General features: G+C 45.2%; 1 protein-coding gene across 1 annotated transcript in view; it reads left to right on the top strand.

Annotated features, from left to right (window-relative positions):
- Positions 1 to 18,534, top strand: part of LOC104274328 (rho GTPase-activating protein 32-like) — a gene marked incomplete at both ends in the record, with an annotated part of 49,806 nt that extends 31,272 nt beyond the window's left edge. The window contains 5 exons of the mRNA XM_009869926.1: positions 6,692 to 6,829; positions 8,910 to 9,002; positions 10,208 to 10,330; positions 11,734 to 11,811; positions 18,453 to 18,534. Of these exons, the coding sequence (XP_009868228.1) occupies positions 6,692 to 6,829; positions 8,910 to 9,002; positions 10,208 to 10,330; positions 11,734 to 11,811; positions 18,453 to 18,534 (514 nt within the window). The remainder of the gene's footprint in view (positions 1 to 6,691; positions 6,830 to 8,909; positions 9,003 to 10,207; positions 10,331 to 11,733; positions 11,812 to 18,452) is intronic.
- Positions 18,535 to 18,807: the final 273 nt, after the last annotated feature.

Raw genomic sequence — 18,807 nt, 5'->3', positions numbered from 1 at the left:
GCCGTCGGCTGACCTAGTTCGGCGAACACCGAGGTCGCGGCTCGTCCAGGGAGGTTTCCGAGAGAAGCGTGAAGCGAATCCAGAGCCGCTTCGTCCGAGACCCGAGTTCTCCACTTCCTTGGCCGGGGCTGGCAACCCCCAAACCTCCAAAGCCGTGGGAGGGAGTTGCAAACTGAGCTTTTTGGAGGCTGTAGGGCCCATCTGGGGCTCAGGCTTTGACAGAGAAGAAGGAACCGTCCTGCTGGTTTTCTAACGGCGCCTCTTTTTAACCGATCCTGTAGTTCTAAAAGATCGTGGTTACTTCAGACTTTGCGGTTTACCTGCTTTAAAGACCCCATTAGGCATATTAGGTGTTGGCCTGTCTTAAATGCTTCATCTCCTGGCTCTCGCTGCTGCTTTTCAATGTTTCTTCTTAAAGCTGATGCCAAAAAAGCCAAAAAGGCAGCAATTTTTCCATTTTGGCTCCAGCAATCCTAACAAAAATTCTCCGAAGCTGCTTCTGTTTCTCGTGCTTTTTAAATGTTTTGCCCTTCTTCCCCCTTGCCTTGAGTTTTGCTCAGCTACATCTTGAAATTTAAAATTAAAATTTAAAATTTAAAATTTTACCTACTCCTTGAAATATTGATGTGTTTTTATCTCCAGGGGTAGGCAGGGAGGTTCCCTCCGACATCCAGTTGCCAAACGCTGTTAATATTTTATTATTTTTTTTATTTCATCCTGGGATGTCATGGGAAGCGGGTTTGTAATGGGAGCAGCGTCAGACACAGCACATTTTTAATTATTTCCATGCTTCTAAGTTATTTTGTAAACGATGGGGTAGATGTGTGTTCTGTTGCGTAGCAGCAGATTATGCTGTGGGTTTGGGTTTCTTTTTCCCTCTTCAGGCAAAGTTTCTTGCTTTTGGACCTGCAAAATCTTTTTCTTCCTGGCAGTGGCTTTAAAAAAAAAGAAACGTGCTTATGCGCTTTGGTCATTTAAAAAAATAAATAAATAAAAACCCCAGCTGCTTGCTTCAGTGGGAAAGGAGACTTAAGAAAATCGAGATCTGTATCTGCCTAAGCTGCTGTTGCTGCAGCTAACCTCAGGCAAGTCATTTGGAAAGTTTGTTTTGTTTCACTAACCTCAGGCGAGCAATTTTCAAAGGTTTTATTTTGTTTTTTCTGGGTTGCTTGAAAGGATAGTGGCCTTTGCTTGCTGTGAACGCTGTTTCTTCTCAGCAGTTAGGCGCTGAGTGGACTTGGGGCACAGGGTAAATTGCATTTAAATACGTGCAATATCCATAATCTTTCATAAATATATATATATATGCATTCACTCATTGCCTTGCTCTCTGTAGAATAGTAGAATTGTAGTTCTGCTCATGGCTTTGAAGTATTTTGTGGCTGTGAACTCACATTGGGTTATTAATTCGATTTTATATCTCTTCCAGCAATCTCCCATGCTGGGGCTGCCCCTTCCGTTTCGCCTCCGTGCCTCTCTGTGACCTGCTGCTCTTACCCCGTGGTTTTCCTAAAGAGATGATTGATATGGGATTGTTTAAATTATAACATCTCGGGAGAGCGAGGCGGGGGGGTTCGTTCGCACGTTGGGAGCTGTAAATCCTGTCTCGGGTTCGTTAGGTGCCTGTCAGTCAGAAACGCGCTTCCTCGGGGGCAGCAAAAAGTGATTTTTAAGAATTTCAGACTCCACGCGCGTGTGATGGAGAAACCACTGGAAGGTTGAGGCCCCCAGAAAACCCCACATTCCTGTTGAGCCTCCAAAATCGTTCGGGATGAGGAGGGATAACACTTGTGTCCATCAGCCTCGTGTTCCCACGGGCGTTTTGCACGTTCCTATCTGTAATTAGAATCAGGATCATTTTAAGGAGAGAAAAGCTGTGGTGGCTTCAATTAAAGTCTTTTTTTTCCTCCTGCTGATTGCAATTACTTGATAATAAGCTTGATAATTAATGCCAAAAAGAGTAATTTCTTCGGTGGGATGAGGCTATTAAGGATTCACCGCCTAGTAAACGTTGCCTTGTGCCTTGCGGTTTGTCCATATATGTGTTGCTTTTATCTCTTCTGTGATTCCAGGTGGGGCGCTGGAGGTTTTGTGGTTTTTTAATCATTTTTTCTCTATTAAAGCTGCCTCCTAAGATGTTGATGTTGTCCTCTGAGCCAGCTCAACTCCAGAGGCGAAGAGACATGTCCTTGGTGCCAGCCAAGCCGAGTGGTTGCTCTCCTTGAGAATTAAAGTTTTATGGTGCGAGCTCCCTTGAAGTTTTAAAGATCTATAATTTCCCTGAAGTTGTAATAATACACCCAAAGTCCTGAAATCATCCGGTAACCAGACTTAAGCCTAGATAAAGCACCAGCTAAAAACGCTTCCTCGAAGTGATGGATTTTATCCGTCGTGTTTTCTGTTTGGACAAAATTTCGAAGCCGTTCTCCGGCGTGACTTGAAATGGAAAAAGGGCCGAAGGGTCAGGCTGGAATAACATACAGACCCCAAGCCCCGACAGCTGTGAAAGTCACCCACATGGCAGAGTTAAACTCCGCTGGTGGGTGCTGGCGTTTCTCCAGCTATTTAATACGTGGTGTTTTCTTACTCCGGGGTCAAACCGGAGGGACTTTTGCCGTATACTTTCATCTCTTTTTCTAGTCTGGGTCTCCGCGTGGACTGGTAAGGTTCATGAGAGCATCCGTGTGATTTCTCTCAGGAAATAAGCAGTTGAACCAGAGGAGAAAGGTCTATCCCTCTCTTAAAATAAATAAATCTTAGGTGTGGCAGAGAAAACATACTCGGAGCGTGGGACAGGAAGGTTGGGCGTACTGGAGGGGCAGCGATAGACAAAAAGGAGCTGGACACGGTGTCTTTTTCCTTTTTTTTACGCTGAGGCGAGAGGAGAGCTGTAAATCTTTACGAAAATCTTCAGGCTTGTCTGCTTCGTCACTGGATTGTGTCGCAAATATCGAGAGCGGACGCGCTTCTTTTGTGTTAGCTGGTTGCCTCCGAGCGAGCCATCGGTTGTTCAGGGAGTGATTTGCTTCTTGCCAAGTGAAAAAGGCTAATTCCACATAAAAATATTCGTCTGTGGAACTGGCCTTGAGCTCATGGGAGCCCCTCTTAGAAATGAGTAAGGTGTTTGTAACGGTCAGTAAAAATGGTTTAAGAGATGGGTGGCGATCTCGGCGTGATGGTTTTACTAACGGGAGGTTCAGATGGAGATTAAATTGTCATTTCAGTAATCTCTCATCATTTTTTTAGCAGGATGTTTCTAGTTGCTTTGATAACCAGAAGAAAAAATAAAAATAAGAAGCTCTGTGCAGCTCACCGGTCTTTCATCTCATCAGTCTTTCATTATACATTTAAACCTCTGCAGTACACAAGAGTAAGGGAGAGCAGAGCAGACTGCAGTAAGAGTAGAATTTTCAATTTTGTGAGAAATTCCATAATTGTCAGGATGCTTTTCATTGCGAACGTTCTGTAAAATGAAATTCTAAGTAATACTTCGATTTTATTCCGCAGAGATTTATATTTGTTTATTAAATCATTTAAAGATCCTGAAACTTTTATGGCATTGTTTAAGTCTTTGTTTTTCACTCCATTTTTTTAAGAAATTTGTTATTTCCAGGTCTGGAATTGAAGGTCTGAATCCAGGAAATCACTTGACTCTGCTTCACTTCTATTCTCGCGTCCCATTGAAACTAATGGGATTTAAGCAGATGCTTCTCAAAATCAGGGCCGTTAATAATTCAAGCACAGAAAAGTAATTATTGAATTGGAAAATGAGAGGGTGATCAAAAATTTATTTGAGCAACAATTTATGGAAATCATTTGAAATGTGAAGAAGGCATTTTTGCCTTCTGGATGTGCCCGAAGCACCGGTGACGTTGAGCTTTGACAACATGAGACCAACTTGACAACCTCCTGTTTCTACTATTTTATTAACTCTCTAAAAAGAAAAAAAAAAAACCCTTTTGCAAAACCCTTCTGGCACTTGAGAATTTACAGGAAATGGGAACGACATGTCCAATTTTTCTATTGATTTAGGGTTTTTTTGATACTGAATGAGGCCACTGTTGTTTCTGCTGCTTTGGTTGTGAGACTCTGGTTCTAGCTGAGAGAATTCAGACTTTACTTTCTTGTGATTTGCACTGGAGAGCCGAGGGGAAGCACCAAATGTTGTCCAGTTCTCTCCTAGGTTGCTGCAAAGGTTCCTTGGAAGTTAATTGCACCCTTTGTAAATGTGGCTGCCTGATTTTGGCTTCAAAACTTGTTGCTCGGGCTCCAAATCTGCTGAAACTTTGCTTCAGAACAACCTCCAGCACGTATGCTTTTGGGATTTAGTTACGGCAGACTGAAAACTGTCGGCGCATTAGGAAATATTCACATTTAGACTGTCGGGATAACTTTCTGATAGGCATAAACTGGTACTATCGCTCCTGAAAACGCGTTCTGCGCTGACACAGCCCTGAACCTTCTTCAGCCCGGTTTCCACGAGCATCCCACTGTCTTTTTTCTGAAAAAAAAATGCAACTTGGGGCTGCTGCCTTCCCCGTGGAACCCTTATGGAGGTTTCTGCTGCAGGGATAGCTGGCAGGAATAGCTCGGCTGGTTGCTTAGCAGCTGCTGAGCTGTCGCGGTTTGAAGGTGCGGGAGGATTCGGGGTTACCTTTCCGAGTCTGCCGGCTCCGAGGCTCGCTCCACGAGCTTGGGAGGAACCGCCCGGGGAGATGGAGGAGCGAGAAACCCTACAGCTGAGGTAAGCTCTCCCTGCTCGGTCGTTCCTTGCTGGCTCGTTGATGGGAGCGTGGAGAACAGGTTTCGGAGAACGCCGTGCGCGTGGTCCTGATCCCGCATGCCGTGGTCCAGGAGTTTGCTGACCCTGTCTTGTAAATTTAACTCTTACTGCCTTTACTTTGTGAGAAGAAGAGACTACAGATGTGCAGCCCCACGTTTAACACGAAAATGCGGAATCCGTGATGGATTTGCGATGGTTTGACAAATAGGGTTGTTATTTGCGTGGGTAGTGTATGAGATTGTATTGAGACACCCCGATAAGTGCATCGGGCAGAAGCAAATAGAGGTTCTCAGTGATTTCTCTCTCTGTTTTTTTTACATTGGTGGCTGAAGGTCATGCTGACAACATAGCAAGAGAGCAGGAACCACTTAAATGCAAAAAATGGAGGAACTGGGAAAGCCGTCATCTTTCTGAAGAGAGGCTTGCGCTCCTGTGTTTTTCTCCTTTATACAAAGAGCAAAATGATGTCACTTATGGAAATTACGAAGCATTTATATCCTGTGTGGGTAGCAGGCTTGTGAATCATGGATGATTTCTTGTGGTATGAAAGCTGAGTACACGGTCTGGAGTTGTCCTAAACAAATTTGACGGAGAATAGCCAGTATGCTGCGTTAGAGGTTTTACTTTTCTGATTGCCTTGCAGGCTTCGGCTGTTAAGATGAAAGCAATGCTTATAACTTCCCTGAGCGTAGCAGAGACATGGTTGGGAAGCTGGAGCAGCTGAAGCCCTTTTGTATCCCAGGTGAAGAGGTGTCGGGGTAGACCTGGCAGCCGCCTGCAGCAGATCCCCGGCGACGTGTCCCCCCTTACGCCCTGCATTCCCCTGCTCTCTGCACTGGTTGCCAGGCATCCTGTTGTTGCTTTTAATCCTTGGCCCTGCCTTCGAGTGGCTGTGGAACCTGGAGCAGTCAGTTTTTTTCCTCTGACATCTTGCCCCCGCTGTAGGAGTGCTGGGGCTCGTGCAGCATCTGCTGTGTGCTTCGGTGTTTTTCTCATCTTTCCACAACTGCGTGTGGAGTGTGTGATACTGGTAGAGTTGTTTGGGTTTTTCCTCTTTAGATACTGTTGATATTATGAAAGAAAGGCTGCAGAAGCACTTTGCACTTGAACCAGAAAGTGGGGAAGCTTTCTGGAGGTCACTGAGTCAGTGTCCACATCTGTAAAACAGGGAATAGTCTCGTTTTAGGGGCTACGTGGGAGTGTCGAGAGGATTAATGACTGTTCATAAAGTGCTTTGACCTGTAAACTGCTGCATTATTACACTGCTTTTCTGTTGATCATAATAAGCCACGAAGCATTTAGAAGTAGTCGTTAGGTGTATTAAAAGCTTCACAGAGCAAATTATGCTGCGCTGCCGTGGTCCCTTCTTTGTCCCCTGAAGCAGTATGTATCTTGTCAATATTTTAATTGGAGAAATGATATGCTCTCAGGAGTAAATCTTCAGCTAGTGTTCTTCCTCATAGATTGTTTTTTTGATGCAACTGAAGATTCGCCTGGGGCCGCTGACAGGAGTTTTGCAAGCTTCAATTCTGCCGTCAGATCGCTGACTGTATCTTCTTCTATCTGCATAGAATCTAATTTCATGCTGTTTATACAACCATTTTGTCATTTATGCTTGTGCAAGGACACCTCACGTATGAAAATGCTGCAAAATCCTTGCAAGACAGGTGGAAGTTAAAAGCTTTGGGTAGCTCTTGCAATGCTGGGCCACATCCAGTAAGTAAAACAGGAGCACTAACAGCTGACTGGAGCACGAATTAAAACATGGAAATATTACTAAGGCACTTCCCAATGTTTTGAGGCAGAAAACCGGCCAGATCTGTCTGCTGCTTCTGCACAGCTTTTCATTTTCTTCATCCAGTTGGTGTGGAGCTTAGAAAAACGTCATTCTCTTTTCTGTCTGTGCAGGGGAGGAGCTGGATCGTGAAGCGGAGTTATGAAGATTTCAGAGTCCTCGATAAACACCTCCACCTCTGTATTTATGACCGACGCTTCTCCCAGCTCGTAGAGCTGCCCCGCTCCGATGCCCTGAAGGACAGTCCGGAGGTAAATGATCAGCTCTGTCACCAGCAAGGCATCGCGAAATGTTTTTTCAGACACGTGCAAAGTAGTTTTAACGTGACTTGGGTCAGATTTGGAAATTATTAGTGCTAAGGTCAATGTTTTCTCCATTTCAGTGATCTAAAGGGAAATGCCCTGCAGGTTCATATAAATCATAGAATCCTAGAACAATTCAGGTTGGAAAAGCCCCTTGGGATCATCGAGTCCAACCGTTAACCCTACACTACAAGGTCACCCCTAAACCACATCTAAGTGACACTTGAACACATCCAGGGATGGTGACTCAGCCACCTGCCTAGATCGATGAGCTGCCAAGTGTGGAATGGTTATTGAGAGTGTCATGGAGGAAGCCCTCCTCTTAGCACCTTAGATAAGAATTTGGAAACTTGTGGATATTTCCTGACTGAATGTTGGCAACCTAAATCCTGCGGGAGTAAAGTTTGGAATGCTGGGCTTGTATTTCCAAACTTAAAATTACTGAAGCTGTTTTTTAAGAGCATTCGTGCATTATTTCAACAGTCTTGAAAAAAAAGTCTTAAAAAAACCCAGTCTTTAGAAGGAAAAAAAAAACGAGTGGGTTTTTTTTCCTAAATGAGTAAGAGTTACTTTTCGTTTCTTGACCTGCTGTCTTCACCCGGAATCTGATGAGCTGCGGTTCCTTCGCCTTCTTGCCTGTCGATAATTTCGAGATTTATTCCTGTCCAGAATAATCTCCTGGAAAGTAGCAGGTGCATCTTGACCGCGTCATTTCGGGAGATGCGAGGATGTTCCGCATTGCCGCAGAGGTTATTTGAGCCGGCGAGGCGTAACGAAAGCGCTGGGCCTCAGCCCGTCTGCGGGAAGCCGTGTGTGGCGGTGACGGGCAGTGCCCGTCGCTTCATTTCACAGGTCGCCCCTCCCTGGGACCTCTCGGTGTGTGTTTGCCCCCGACCATCAAGCCATGGAAAAAATCCTGATGCGCCGTGCGGGAAAGCTCATGTTGCCCGCCCGCCAGATGCGGAAAAAGGGGAATGAGGAAATCGTTGCGAGCGTTCGGAGAAGAATCCAAGAGGATTTATAAATCAGAATCTGTCCTTTCAGTGCCTGAGTGGGCGGGGGTTGATTGCTTTTGAGCAGCACACAATGGCTGAAATCAGCGCCCCAGCGAAGGCTGCCGGGCTTTTGCCGCTCACTATGGGAAGTTGCTAACGTGGTCCCGTTGCTCATCTGAGGATCTGGTTTATCAGCTCCTTTGGGGCTATTTCTGAAGAGAATTTCAAATTTCTAATCTCTTAACTTCAGCAGAAGTAGCAATATTCAGGCTAACGGACTCCCGGATTTACACATCTTTATTTGCACAACTGATTTAATGTGTTCCTTGTAGCCGGAGCCTGAAAATTGTTGCGTTGGCTCTGTAAGCAAAGATGTTGAACGGCTCTGCCGCCCTGTGAAATCTAATTCCGCAGCTGCAGGGTGACCCTTGCTGTATTTTTTGTTTCGGATCGACCACGTTGGAACAGGTGTTGGAGGAAAACGACGTTTTCAGCAGTTCTGCAAACTTTGGGCTACAGTACTGCTTTAGAACTGTCACTGCGAAGCTTTCAAAAGACTTCACTAACCTCTTTTATAAAAGCAAATTTACTGTTAGAGAAGGAGCATTGCTGAGTGTATTTTTAAGACCCTCTTCTGCCATTTGAAATACTCTTTTGCCGAGGGGTCGGACTGAGTTGCCCCATTCTTAAGCGAGGAAATGGTAGCCAAGTTGTACAAATACAAATTATTATGCACATAATACAAATTATTTCTTTGTTTGCAAAATTCATGATGGGAGGAGCGCTTTAGATTTAAGGTATCTTGACACGGGACATTGTGAAAATCTATTTTTTCAAAATAACATTATTACTTTCACGAGGAGCTGCTGGTTTTACACGTGGTTTTGTGTTGTTTGTCCTTCTCCAAATGACACTTTGCCTTGCAAAAGGGAATATATTCTGGTAGCGCTTGCCTGCACCAAGTCTCAAGAAGCCTTTCCAAATTTCGGTGTGTTAAAGGAAAATTCATATATGCCTGTTTCTTTCTGTTCCAGCTTGTCACCCAGATGCTGATGGCTTACCTGGCACGACTCTCGGCTATCGCAGGCAACAAGATAAACTGTGGGCCTGCCCTCACGTGGATGGAGGTACAGTGTGACACTTGAATTGTGCTTTATTTCCTGACCCTGGCAGCAGAGCAAGCCACAAATGCTCTCTCTGGCCTTTCCAGAAAGAGGTATAATCCTCCCAGACCTGTTGGTGTCACTGAAATGCTATCCTAGAAGCTTGATTCCACTTTTACCCGTGATTAGGAGGCCATGAAAGGTGTAGAACAAACAGGATGAGATCCAGTGTTAACAATGTAGGAGTATTTTCCCCCCTTGCTTGGATTTTGTCACCCAGAGACATCTTTTTCTGCTGATATTCACAAATAAAAGGAGGTGGCCCTGCTAGCGAAGCTGCTGGAGCTGCCTCAGCTGCGGCGTTCGCCTGCCCTCTTTTCTTATTTTTATTTCTCCATGCCTTAACTACAGAAACAATAAATATTATCTGCTCCTGTTTGTTGGTTAAACTGCTCAACAGAGCCTGCCTTGTGCTTGCAGGGGCACTGTTTGTGTCTTGCAAAGTGCAGCTGCAGCTTTGGTTGCTCGATTAATGGTGAAACAATAGACCTTTGGGTCCAGGAGCGCAGGAAAGAATGGGACTGAGGGATCAGCAATGCCGTTGCTGATTAATCTGAGATATATGTCTGCCTTTCCATCGCCTGATGAAATTGCTACACGCCAGGAATAGAAACAACTATTATTAGACTGTTGCAATTGGGTTTTAAATGGTGGTGATAAGGATTGACTGAGTTTTCCTGCAATTCTCCTCGCTTGATATCCTCTTCACCCTGAAATCCTTTGGGGATGAGAAAAATCTTGGAAAGCTGCTCAGCATGAAGTTGTAGGGGAATATGAAACTGTAGAATTTACAGCAACAGAGCAAACCTAGAGATGACAGCAAGCCTAGTGCACGTGCAACACGGAATAACCTTTCCCATTAACAGAACCCCGCGAGATTTTACACGAGCACAAAAATCTAGGGCTTTTGAAAAAACGTGGCGTTTAACTCACTAGCTGCACGGGGGCCGTACGACCTTCCGAAATACTCTTGATGGCTTGTTCTTAAGGCTGCCTTTCTGCCTGGGCTGTGCCCTGCGCCGTCTCTCAGCGCAGCTCTCCTCGGGGGGGCCCCGGGCTGGGCTGTCGCCGTGAATCAGCTTTGAAGCCTCTGCCATCCATGAGCGGCGCTGAAATGCCTCCTCCCTTGTCCTCAGCTGCCTCACGGTCCCCTGTGCTCTTCGTTTCAGATTGATAACAAAGGGAATCACCTGCTGGTCCATGAGGAATCCTCCATTAACGTTCCTGCCATTGCTGCTGCCCATGTCATTAAGAGGTATATTGCTCAAGCAGCAGATGAACTGTCCTTTGAGGTAAATAATTCAAGGAGCTTATGTTGTGAGAGTGTAACGTGCGTGGCTGCGTGGGGGTGTGCGTGCACATCAGGAATGTGTCCAGACACTTGCAGAATGAGGCGAAGCTTGGAAGATTCAGTTAAATATCCGATTTGCTGTGGGCTGGGTATGGAAAGGAGTTCAGTCGTCTTTAAAATACAGCTTTATTTGGCATTGGTATCTTCTGATTAAAGAGATACTGCCAAGTACTCTAGCCTGGTCTCTGAGGAGTAGCAGACCCTGTGTAGTTCGTACCATGAAGTGTGTTGAAATATGTTGTATCTGTTTTATGCGGACACGTGCCAGTGTAATTGTTCATTTTGTTCAGGTCAAACAATCGGCGTTCCTGTTAGATAATCTAAAACTGCTCTGCAAATCTTGCTTCATGCAGGGTAGGAGCTGCTGCAGGGCAAAGATCTTGGAAAATCAGAGCCTAGGAATCTTTGGATATCTGGCTTTGGATATCAGAGCATTTTGTGCTCTGATTGTTTATGCGCAGTGGTTCTATCAATGCAGTATTCACAGCATTATACCAAAAAAAAAAGTGTAAAAAACCACCAGTTAGTGGCCGGAGGGATTTTTGTGATTGTATTCTCTGTGTGCAGCTCAAGAAGTAAAAATAATAGCGATCGTCTAGTGCTGCCAGGGTTATGCTCGTTTTCAAAATTGAGGCGATTATGAGCGTACGCCAAAGAACCCTGCGAGCCTTCCAAGTTCCGACGCGCACAGTACGGGGCACGGGCCCTGGGTCAAGCGTCCCAGCGTTAATAAAAGCACGAAGATGGCACGGCCCGCTCGTAAATCTCCCAGCTCCGTGCCAGCGGGCTCACTTGGCCTGGCAACCGTCGCGCCAGCCAACACGTCGTCACGAGCCGTAGTAAACAAGTGAGGAAACGGAGGCGCGTGGCTTCCCGCGTCGCCTTCTTTGTAAAGCCCTTTGAGACGTGTCGGTGTGAGATACCTGGTCAAAGTTGGGCATCGCTGTTAACAGTTTTCGGTATTCCTAGCTGCAGTATTTCTTTGGGTTCTGCCCCTCCTGCTCTGGCCTATCTTGTTTTCTATATTTCTTATTTTCTATTCCATACTGCTCTTGATTGCCACCAAGCCAATCTCACTATTGTTTATACTGATTTCTGTCTGAACCATTGCATTATTACCTTTTTATGGGAGTGAGCAAAGCTCCAGAAATCCTGCTTGGTCTCCTTCCTCTTGTTTTCCTTCCTGTTGCTGTAAGACCACCTCACCCCTCCTCTGCTCGTTTTTTAATTAAGAAAATCACGTCTCAGGGTGGGTGTCTCGAGATGGGCACTGGTGCAATTGGCCCACGGGTCCTACTAGGTTTTTTTTGCAAGCTGTGATTGACGGTTGCCAATCTTTTGCAGGTGGGAGACATCGTGTCTGTTATCGATATGCCACCGAAGGAGCTGACCACGTGGTGGAGAGGCAAACACGGATTCCAGGTGGGCACAAGCATCGGGCGCGCCAGGGCGACATAAATAAGAGGAGACGCAGCAGTGTGTTTCTCAAACTGCTGGGTACGAGCTGAGGTGGTGTAAGAGGGCTTCCCCTTTCTCTCTGGGCTCAGGCTGGAGAAGACTTCGTAAGAAGTCATCTTCATCCCAACTGGGTGAGGTGGGATGGCCGTGACCCTGTGATGGACAGCTGGCCTGATGTTAGTGGAAGCTTGTGTTGCACCCCCTTCGAGGCAGCTGACACTCTTATTCAGATCATCCCATTCTTTCCACTCTTTAAAACTAGATCAGACAGAACATCGAGGGCTCTGAGAAAGTTCCTCACTAAGATGCTGCCGCTGACTCTGCCAAGCCACCCAACCTGTGCTTTCCTCTCGACGTTTATTTTGTGGTGTTAATGTTACCGGTCGCTGTAAATGTTACACAGGGAGACTGAGACTGAATTTTTCCAAAGATCCTAAACATGCCTGGGAATTAGGTACCAGAACATTTGTATTGAAGTGAGACTTCCCTTCTACAGAAGCTTTTATGCCCTAGCTTGGATTTTCTCATTAGGAAATTTAATTTTAAAACTGTCTCTGTTTATGAAACAAAACCCCAAAGCCACTGAAGGTTGAGGTAACTTTCTGCCTCCTCACACTGCAGTGTCTCATGTTTCAGCTTCTTTCAAGCAGGAGCAAGTTTCATACTGCAGTTGCCGTCTGCGAGTAGGTAGAGTTATGCTCTGGAGAGGATCAGAATTGACCAGACACTTGTATATTTTGGCCTGAAAAGTCTTCTCCAAGTCCCTCGGGTTTTTCCCTGACAGACCTTTCTGTGCCAGATCCCGACTGTGGTTCTGCTGTCGTTAATACCAGGGCTGTGTGCAATTGGATCTCCAAACACTACAAATCCCATCTGAACGGGGTGTTAGTTATGCGATTACATTTCTGTCTGATTAGCCAGAGCACGTGAGATACAGCTTTTGTTGGCTCCCTGTCAGACGTGGGAGTTCAGATAACATCTCATTTGCAAAAGCAGAGCGGCGTGGACATACGATACCTGCTCCGAAATTAAATTTTCTTTCTGGACTTCATGTTTCTCGAGCTAACTCGAGTGTTCTTCTCCTCGTCTGGAACCCTGTTACGTCTCGTTCTGATCTTAGAAGCTCTAAAGCTGCGTTTTGCCCTACAATCAGAAATTAATGAAACACTTCAGTACTCCTTGGAACGACCAGGCTGTGCCGCCCTTAAATTTCAAGTGAATCAATAAAAACTACTTTTTGAGTGCAGATGCTCCATTGATTCCAAGTATGTGGGATCCCCACGCAGGACGTCGATCCCGTTATTCGGTGCCAGCTTGTTGTCAGCCCGGCTGAAATGGTGAAATTGTGGCGATTAAAGACACAAGGAGCAAGGCAGCTCTTCTGCAGTTTGTCGCTGCCTCCTGTCTCTCGGATCGGAGCAATCCTCTTGTGCTTTCCCAGCACAAAGACAATGTTGATGAGCAGACTGCCCGAAAAGGGCTTTGCCTGTATCCGTGCACGGTCAGCCTGCTGACACAACGGATCCGAACAGCTGCAGAAATAGAGCACCATGTTTTGGCTTAACAGAAAATTAGGGGTGGAATAATCTCATGTCTTAAGTTGTAAGCAGGAGCGTTTCACGACGTGGAATCAGGTCATGACCACGCTGTTGGAAGCGCAGCAGGCGTAACGCACGGTTCAGGATGGGTGCTGATGAAGTTTTGCCTTTAAAGCGTCTATTACAGGCAAACAACTCTTTTTTTTCCCATTTAGGAGCAATAGCCATTGTAAGCATGATAGCAATCTGTTGATCCAGACTTCTTAATTAAGAAAATAAATCAACAAAGACTGTCTTGCTGGAGAGTTGTGATCCTGGGAGCAGATAAAAGATCCCAAACCCAAACGTTTGGACAGTTTGTTCATGGTACTTCTCGTGTTCTTGCTTTGTGCTAGGACAGGAACAACTGTAAATCATGTGTTGATAAGAGGAGAGCAAGGTCTCAACGAACGTGGGAAAAAAATGCTTCTTGACTTAGAGGAACTTACCTGGGTTTGTGCTTTTAAACGAGCTGTGAGTCACGTACGTCTGGGCAGAACTGCGTGGCTTTCTGCGGGTCCCCCCACCGATGAGAATAAATAAAGGGTTTCTCGATGTTGTGGGAGGGAACAAGAGGCAGGTGTCAACAGAAAAAAAACAAAGCTGACAGGTTGCAAGCATGTTCGGTTGGAACTGCAGCTTTGATGCAGCCTGGAAGTCAGTTTGTTCTTTGCCAGCTAGAGCTGTCCTTCAGAAATGAATCACCGCTTTTTAATTTATATTTTTTTTAACCTTCAGATCTCTACATTTCTCCCGATACCTGATCTAAAAACCGCATTGCAAGACGCTTAATCCTATGTGGAACAAAACAACCTACCAGGCTTCTTATCGTTTTCTCTGCTTAAAGTAAAGTGATTTTAAAGGCTTTTTTCCTCAAGCCTTTTTCTTTTCCCTCAGTGAGTCACCGCTTTTGCTGGAAGATTGGTACCTGAATTACAGCCACCTCCACATTAACAACCTCCCAGCGTCTTTGTTCTCTCCTTTTTCTTCATGCTTTGTCTTCTCGATCAGTTCCTGGGTTTCAGAGAGCTGAATCACGAGGGACAGGCCCTTTTGCGATGCACAACTTGCCTTCTGATGTTCTCCAATCATTCTGGCTTTTGGGTATCTTGCTGCAGAGCTGCTGGAGGTGACACAAAGCTCTTGAACACGAGCGTTATTTCCCAAAAAGAGGACTTGTTCTGTCTTGGTTTGGTCAGCACAAACCCAAGCTGTCCATTGAGGGCATTTGAATTTTTATCTTCTAATAAATAACATGTAAGGGTTGTGAGCACAGGGTGCCAAGTAGTAAATTTAACCCATTTTTTAACCTATATAAAAACCAAAACCCAACCAGAATGTCTCAATGCCGTTTGTGTTGCTGCTGCTTTCTCACTTGTTTGAATTCCCTCCTCGTACACTGGAAATTATGATGGTTACCTTGACTTTTCCACTTAAAGCCTCACAGATCTTCCAGTTTGAGCAGATGGCTGACATAAAAGTGGGACAAAAAAAAAAAAGATATAGTAGCTGTTGCAGAAATGTTTGCATACCACAGTAGCCTGTGCTTTCTTCCTTTGGTTAAGGTGTGCAGTGATTTTTTTAACCTTTAGATGACCTTGTATTTATCTAAATATATACTACCCTTGCTATTAATTTTCGTACGTTGCCAAATCCTTTAATCCTGGCTCAAGCTCTAAGAGTGCCTTGCTACATCTGTTGAGATTAACTCTTGGACTAAACTCATTTATTTATACAAAATCATGGAAAACTTGCCAGGGGAGAGGAAAAGCAGCATCATTTCAGTGGGTGGGAATTGCATGAGTTAGAGGTTGTGGTCTCTTGAGGATCTTGCAAGAAAAGTTAGAATAAATAAGAAAATGGAAACCATCAGAGCTTGTCCACAGTGGCACAAGCAAAAATTCTGTTTCTCTACAAAATCCATGCTAATTAACGGTTGTGAACAGGGCAAAAATGACACCTTGAGAACAGGCTTAGTGTTTTATTTGGGAATGGGTCCGAGATATCTAGAAGCAGCGATGTAACCATCTTGGGTCTCATTTAATCTCAAAATTAATATTTAGCCTTGTGTATTGCATCCGAAACCAAGAGAAATGTTTTGTTAACAATCAAAGGCAAACGAGCTTTTGATGGCAGTGTGGGATTTGGAGTTGGATTTAGATGCACCATTTTTTCAGCGAGATTAATGAAAGGCCAGTGTGCAAGTACTTCAGGTCGCTCGACGCGTCTCAGGCGTAGATGTTGTGAGCGATTAAAAAAAGTTCTCGAAGCATCGAGGAGGAAAGAAACTGCCTCGCCTCAGCCGTGGAGTCTCCCGAGTGTTTCATTTGTGTGAGGGGCTGAGGTTTGCACTGGATGTGTCCTTTTTTTCCTAACTGAAAAAATCGTTTCCTGCCTCTCTTGCGCAGGAAATAGCCAAGGGAGACTTTTAACTATAGTAAGGTATTTAGAAAACGTGTAACGTGCTACTTTCATGCTGTTTTTGTGTGCTGGTCGGCATATCTCTGTCTCTAAACCGCACAAAAATCACCTCTATGTTAAGTGACTCCAGGGTATCACCTCCTCGTGGTGTTGGCACACCCAGCCCAGCGGAGCCGTACGTTACCTTGGTTTTTGGATGGATTCTTTGGGTCTGTGAAGCATAATGTGAGGCCAGTCTCAATTTCAGGGAACATCAGAGGGAGCAAGGTTTGCAGATCCACGTTCTGTTCCCTTGCTGTCATGGTCTTAACAAAAAGCATATTCCGAGTCTTTAGCATTAAGTGTGATGGGTGAAAGTTTGTCCTCTTGCTCGGACAGAACGTTACATCACTGGGTTTTGAGGGTGTGAGAAAAAGTTATCTGTTATTGCTATTAATTGTGCCTTCCCTTGGGGGATTTGGAAGAGTTTCAAAGCCCAGCGTCTTCACCCGGACACAACGCAGCTACTGAATCGCTTGGAGGTTTGTAGGTGAGGATCAACTTGGAGTGAGGAAGGAGAATTTTTTTTATTGTTTTTTTTTTTTTCTTCTGGAGACCAAAAGAAATTGCATCAAGATGAATAAATAGAGAAAGCTCTCTTTGCCAGGCTCGCCGTGCTGGCTGCCATGTGCCCTCACTGAATTTCATAGATGTCCACCACGACTGGCAGCGATCCCGGCCCCTTTTTTTCGAGCTCGGGGCCCGTCCGCTGGTGCCATTGTTGCAGCACTTGGCCGAGCCGTGGCTGCCTGAAGTGACTTGATGCTTTCAGCTGTCCCAATCGCATGCCTGACACGGGACTGGAAATCTTACTTAAGCCGGGGTGTCTCAGCAGGGCGATGGTTCTTGAGTTACAGGTCACGGCACAGAAGCTCTGGTGCGTGAGGAGGTGGGATAGGAGAGAGAGAAGAAGGTCTGGAAGTAGAGAGTGATGAGGATTGATTTTCAGCTGGGATGAGAATAAAAAGGAAGACGCTGCAGAGAGAAGGTTGGGATGCTGGGAGGTGTGAAACTCTCGTCTGCTCGCACAGGAAATACTTTCACACCTCCGCAGATACGGAGACCTCGGAGCGGCACGTGCGTTTCTGCAGGCGCATCCTATTTCAGCAAAGCATGAAGATTCTCCCCACCCTCTAACCTTTTGCTGGTTTAGGCGGTCTCTCAACCTTTCTGAGTTAGCGGGGAAAAAAACCGCAGTGCTAAAGGTCGGTGCAGAAACGGAGCAAATCAGTATTTGAAAGCAATTTGTTGGAGGACCTTGGTGGCTTGGGCACTCGGAGATGTCCTCGCTGGCAGCAGAGGAGCAGCTGCGTTCAGCAGCTGACAAATTGACTTTTTTTTTCTTGCAGAGCCCTGCTACGTGGCTGCCCAGGGGCGGGTCGTTGCTTTTGAAGCGTCTTCAAATATTTGCAAAGGAGAGTCTTGCCTCTGGGCTTTGTTTCTGGAATATTCCTCCGGTGTGATGAGTGGACACAGATAAATCGTAGCGGCCAGACTGCTTGTGCAGCGTGGTTGTCAGCTGTTTTCTCTCAAACCTAGTTCCAGTAATGGATATGTGGCACTATTCTCCCTTGTCCTTTGCCAATAGGGAAACTGAGGCACGGAATTTGCACCAGCTTGTCCGTGTTCAGAAGCAGATACAACAGTAGACACCAGGAGTTTTGGCTCTTCCTAGAAATCTTTTTTTTTTTTTATGCTACGTCACGTTCTTTCTTCTAAAAATACTCATGGTTATTGCTAGTCAAATTGCTCCGTTCTGACAAGTGTAGAACTCGTTGTTCACAATGTATATTTTATTAAACCTGTTCTCAGTTCTGAAATTGAATTGGATTCCGTTTAACTAAAACCACGTTGAACTTTTTTAGCAAGATCTTTAACCGCGCTTAATGCTTCAGGAGTATTCACCGAGTACCCAAGCACATGCAGGAAAGCTGGGACTCAGAGCGTCTTCTCCTAACTTCTCATGCAAGAATTTGCATTTATTCTGAAATGAGACTGTATAGACATCCATATCGACCCTTCTTTGATTTCAGTGTTATAAAGGAATTAAGTGCTTGTGAATATAGTACTCCGTGGGAAAAAAAAGGTCAAGTGTTGGTGAGATTCGAGCACAGATAATTGAGATGCTACGAGCTGAAACATCCTGCTGCCTTCATTAAATTTCATGTTACATACATGCAGGAAACCCAGCTATAAAGTCTTTCTGTCTCTCTCTCTCAAATTCCACTTAAGATTTAAGGGTGTTTAGCACACTCCTCCTCTCCCCTGCCTGGTGCAAGATGAGTATCTCTGTCCCGGGTACCAAGCTTAGAAAAGGTAGAATTGTATTTTAGACAACTCTTTTGGTTTGTAGAATTCTTGGCTGCATCATTTTGAAATAATTACTTCTCTGGTCATTTTATATTATTATTGAAATAATTGCTCTCTGGTCTTTTTATGTTGGATACTGTTAGGGAGCATCAGGCAAGCAGAATTCGAGGAGAGCGTTCACCACTTGCTGGTTGAACCGTTCGGATATTAAACCCACGACATTCACGATCCTGCCTCTCTTTTTGTTTTTTACTACAGGTTGGATTTTTTCCTAGCGAGTGCGTTGAACTCATTAACGACAAAGTTCCTCAGTCCGTCACCAATTCTGTGCCAAAACCAGGTCTGTATTTTTAAGTTTTATGACGCGGTGAAATAAAACGGAGTTCTCTTTTGGGTGTCCCACGTTTAATATCTTCTTTATACACGCCGTGTTACACTCTGTATGTCGATCACCCTTTGTACGTAGCACGTTATCCTTTCTGTGTGTTGATCATCCCCACGTTACCTCTCTCTGAGTAGCTGCCACTGTTGAATGTTGCTCATCTGCGCTGTTTTGTAGGCTTGTGCCCACATCCGTCTCGTGCACGATTTGAAAGATTTTAAGCTTGTAAGA

The sequence above is a fragment of the Apaloderma vittatum genome, unplaced genomic scaffold (assembly GCF_000703405.1).
Source record: "Apaloderma vittatum isolate BGI_N311 unplaced genomic scaffold, ASM70340v1 scaffold6005, whole genome shotgun sequence".
Lineage (NCBI taxonomy): Eukaryota > Metazoa > Chordata > Aves > Trogoniformes > Trogonidae > Apaloderma > Apaloderma vittatum.
Note: the sequence above shows the minus strand (reverse complement) of the source record. Positions and strands in the feature narration are given on the sequence as shown.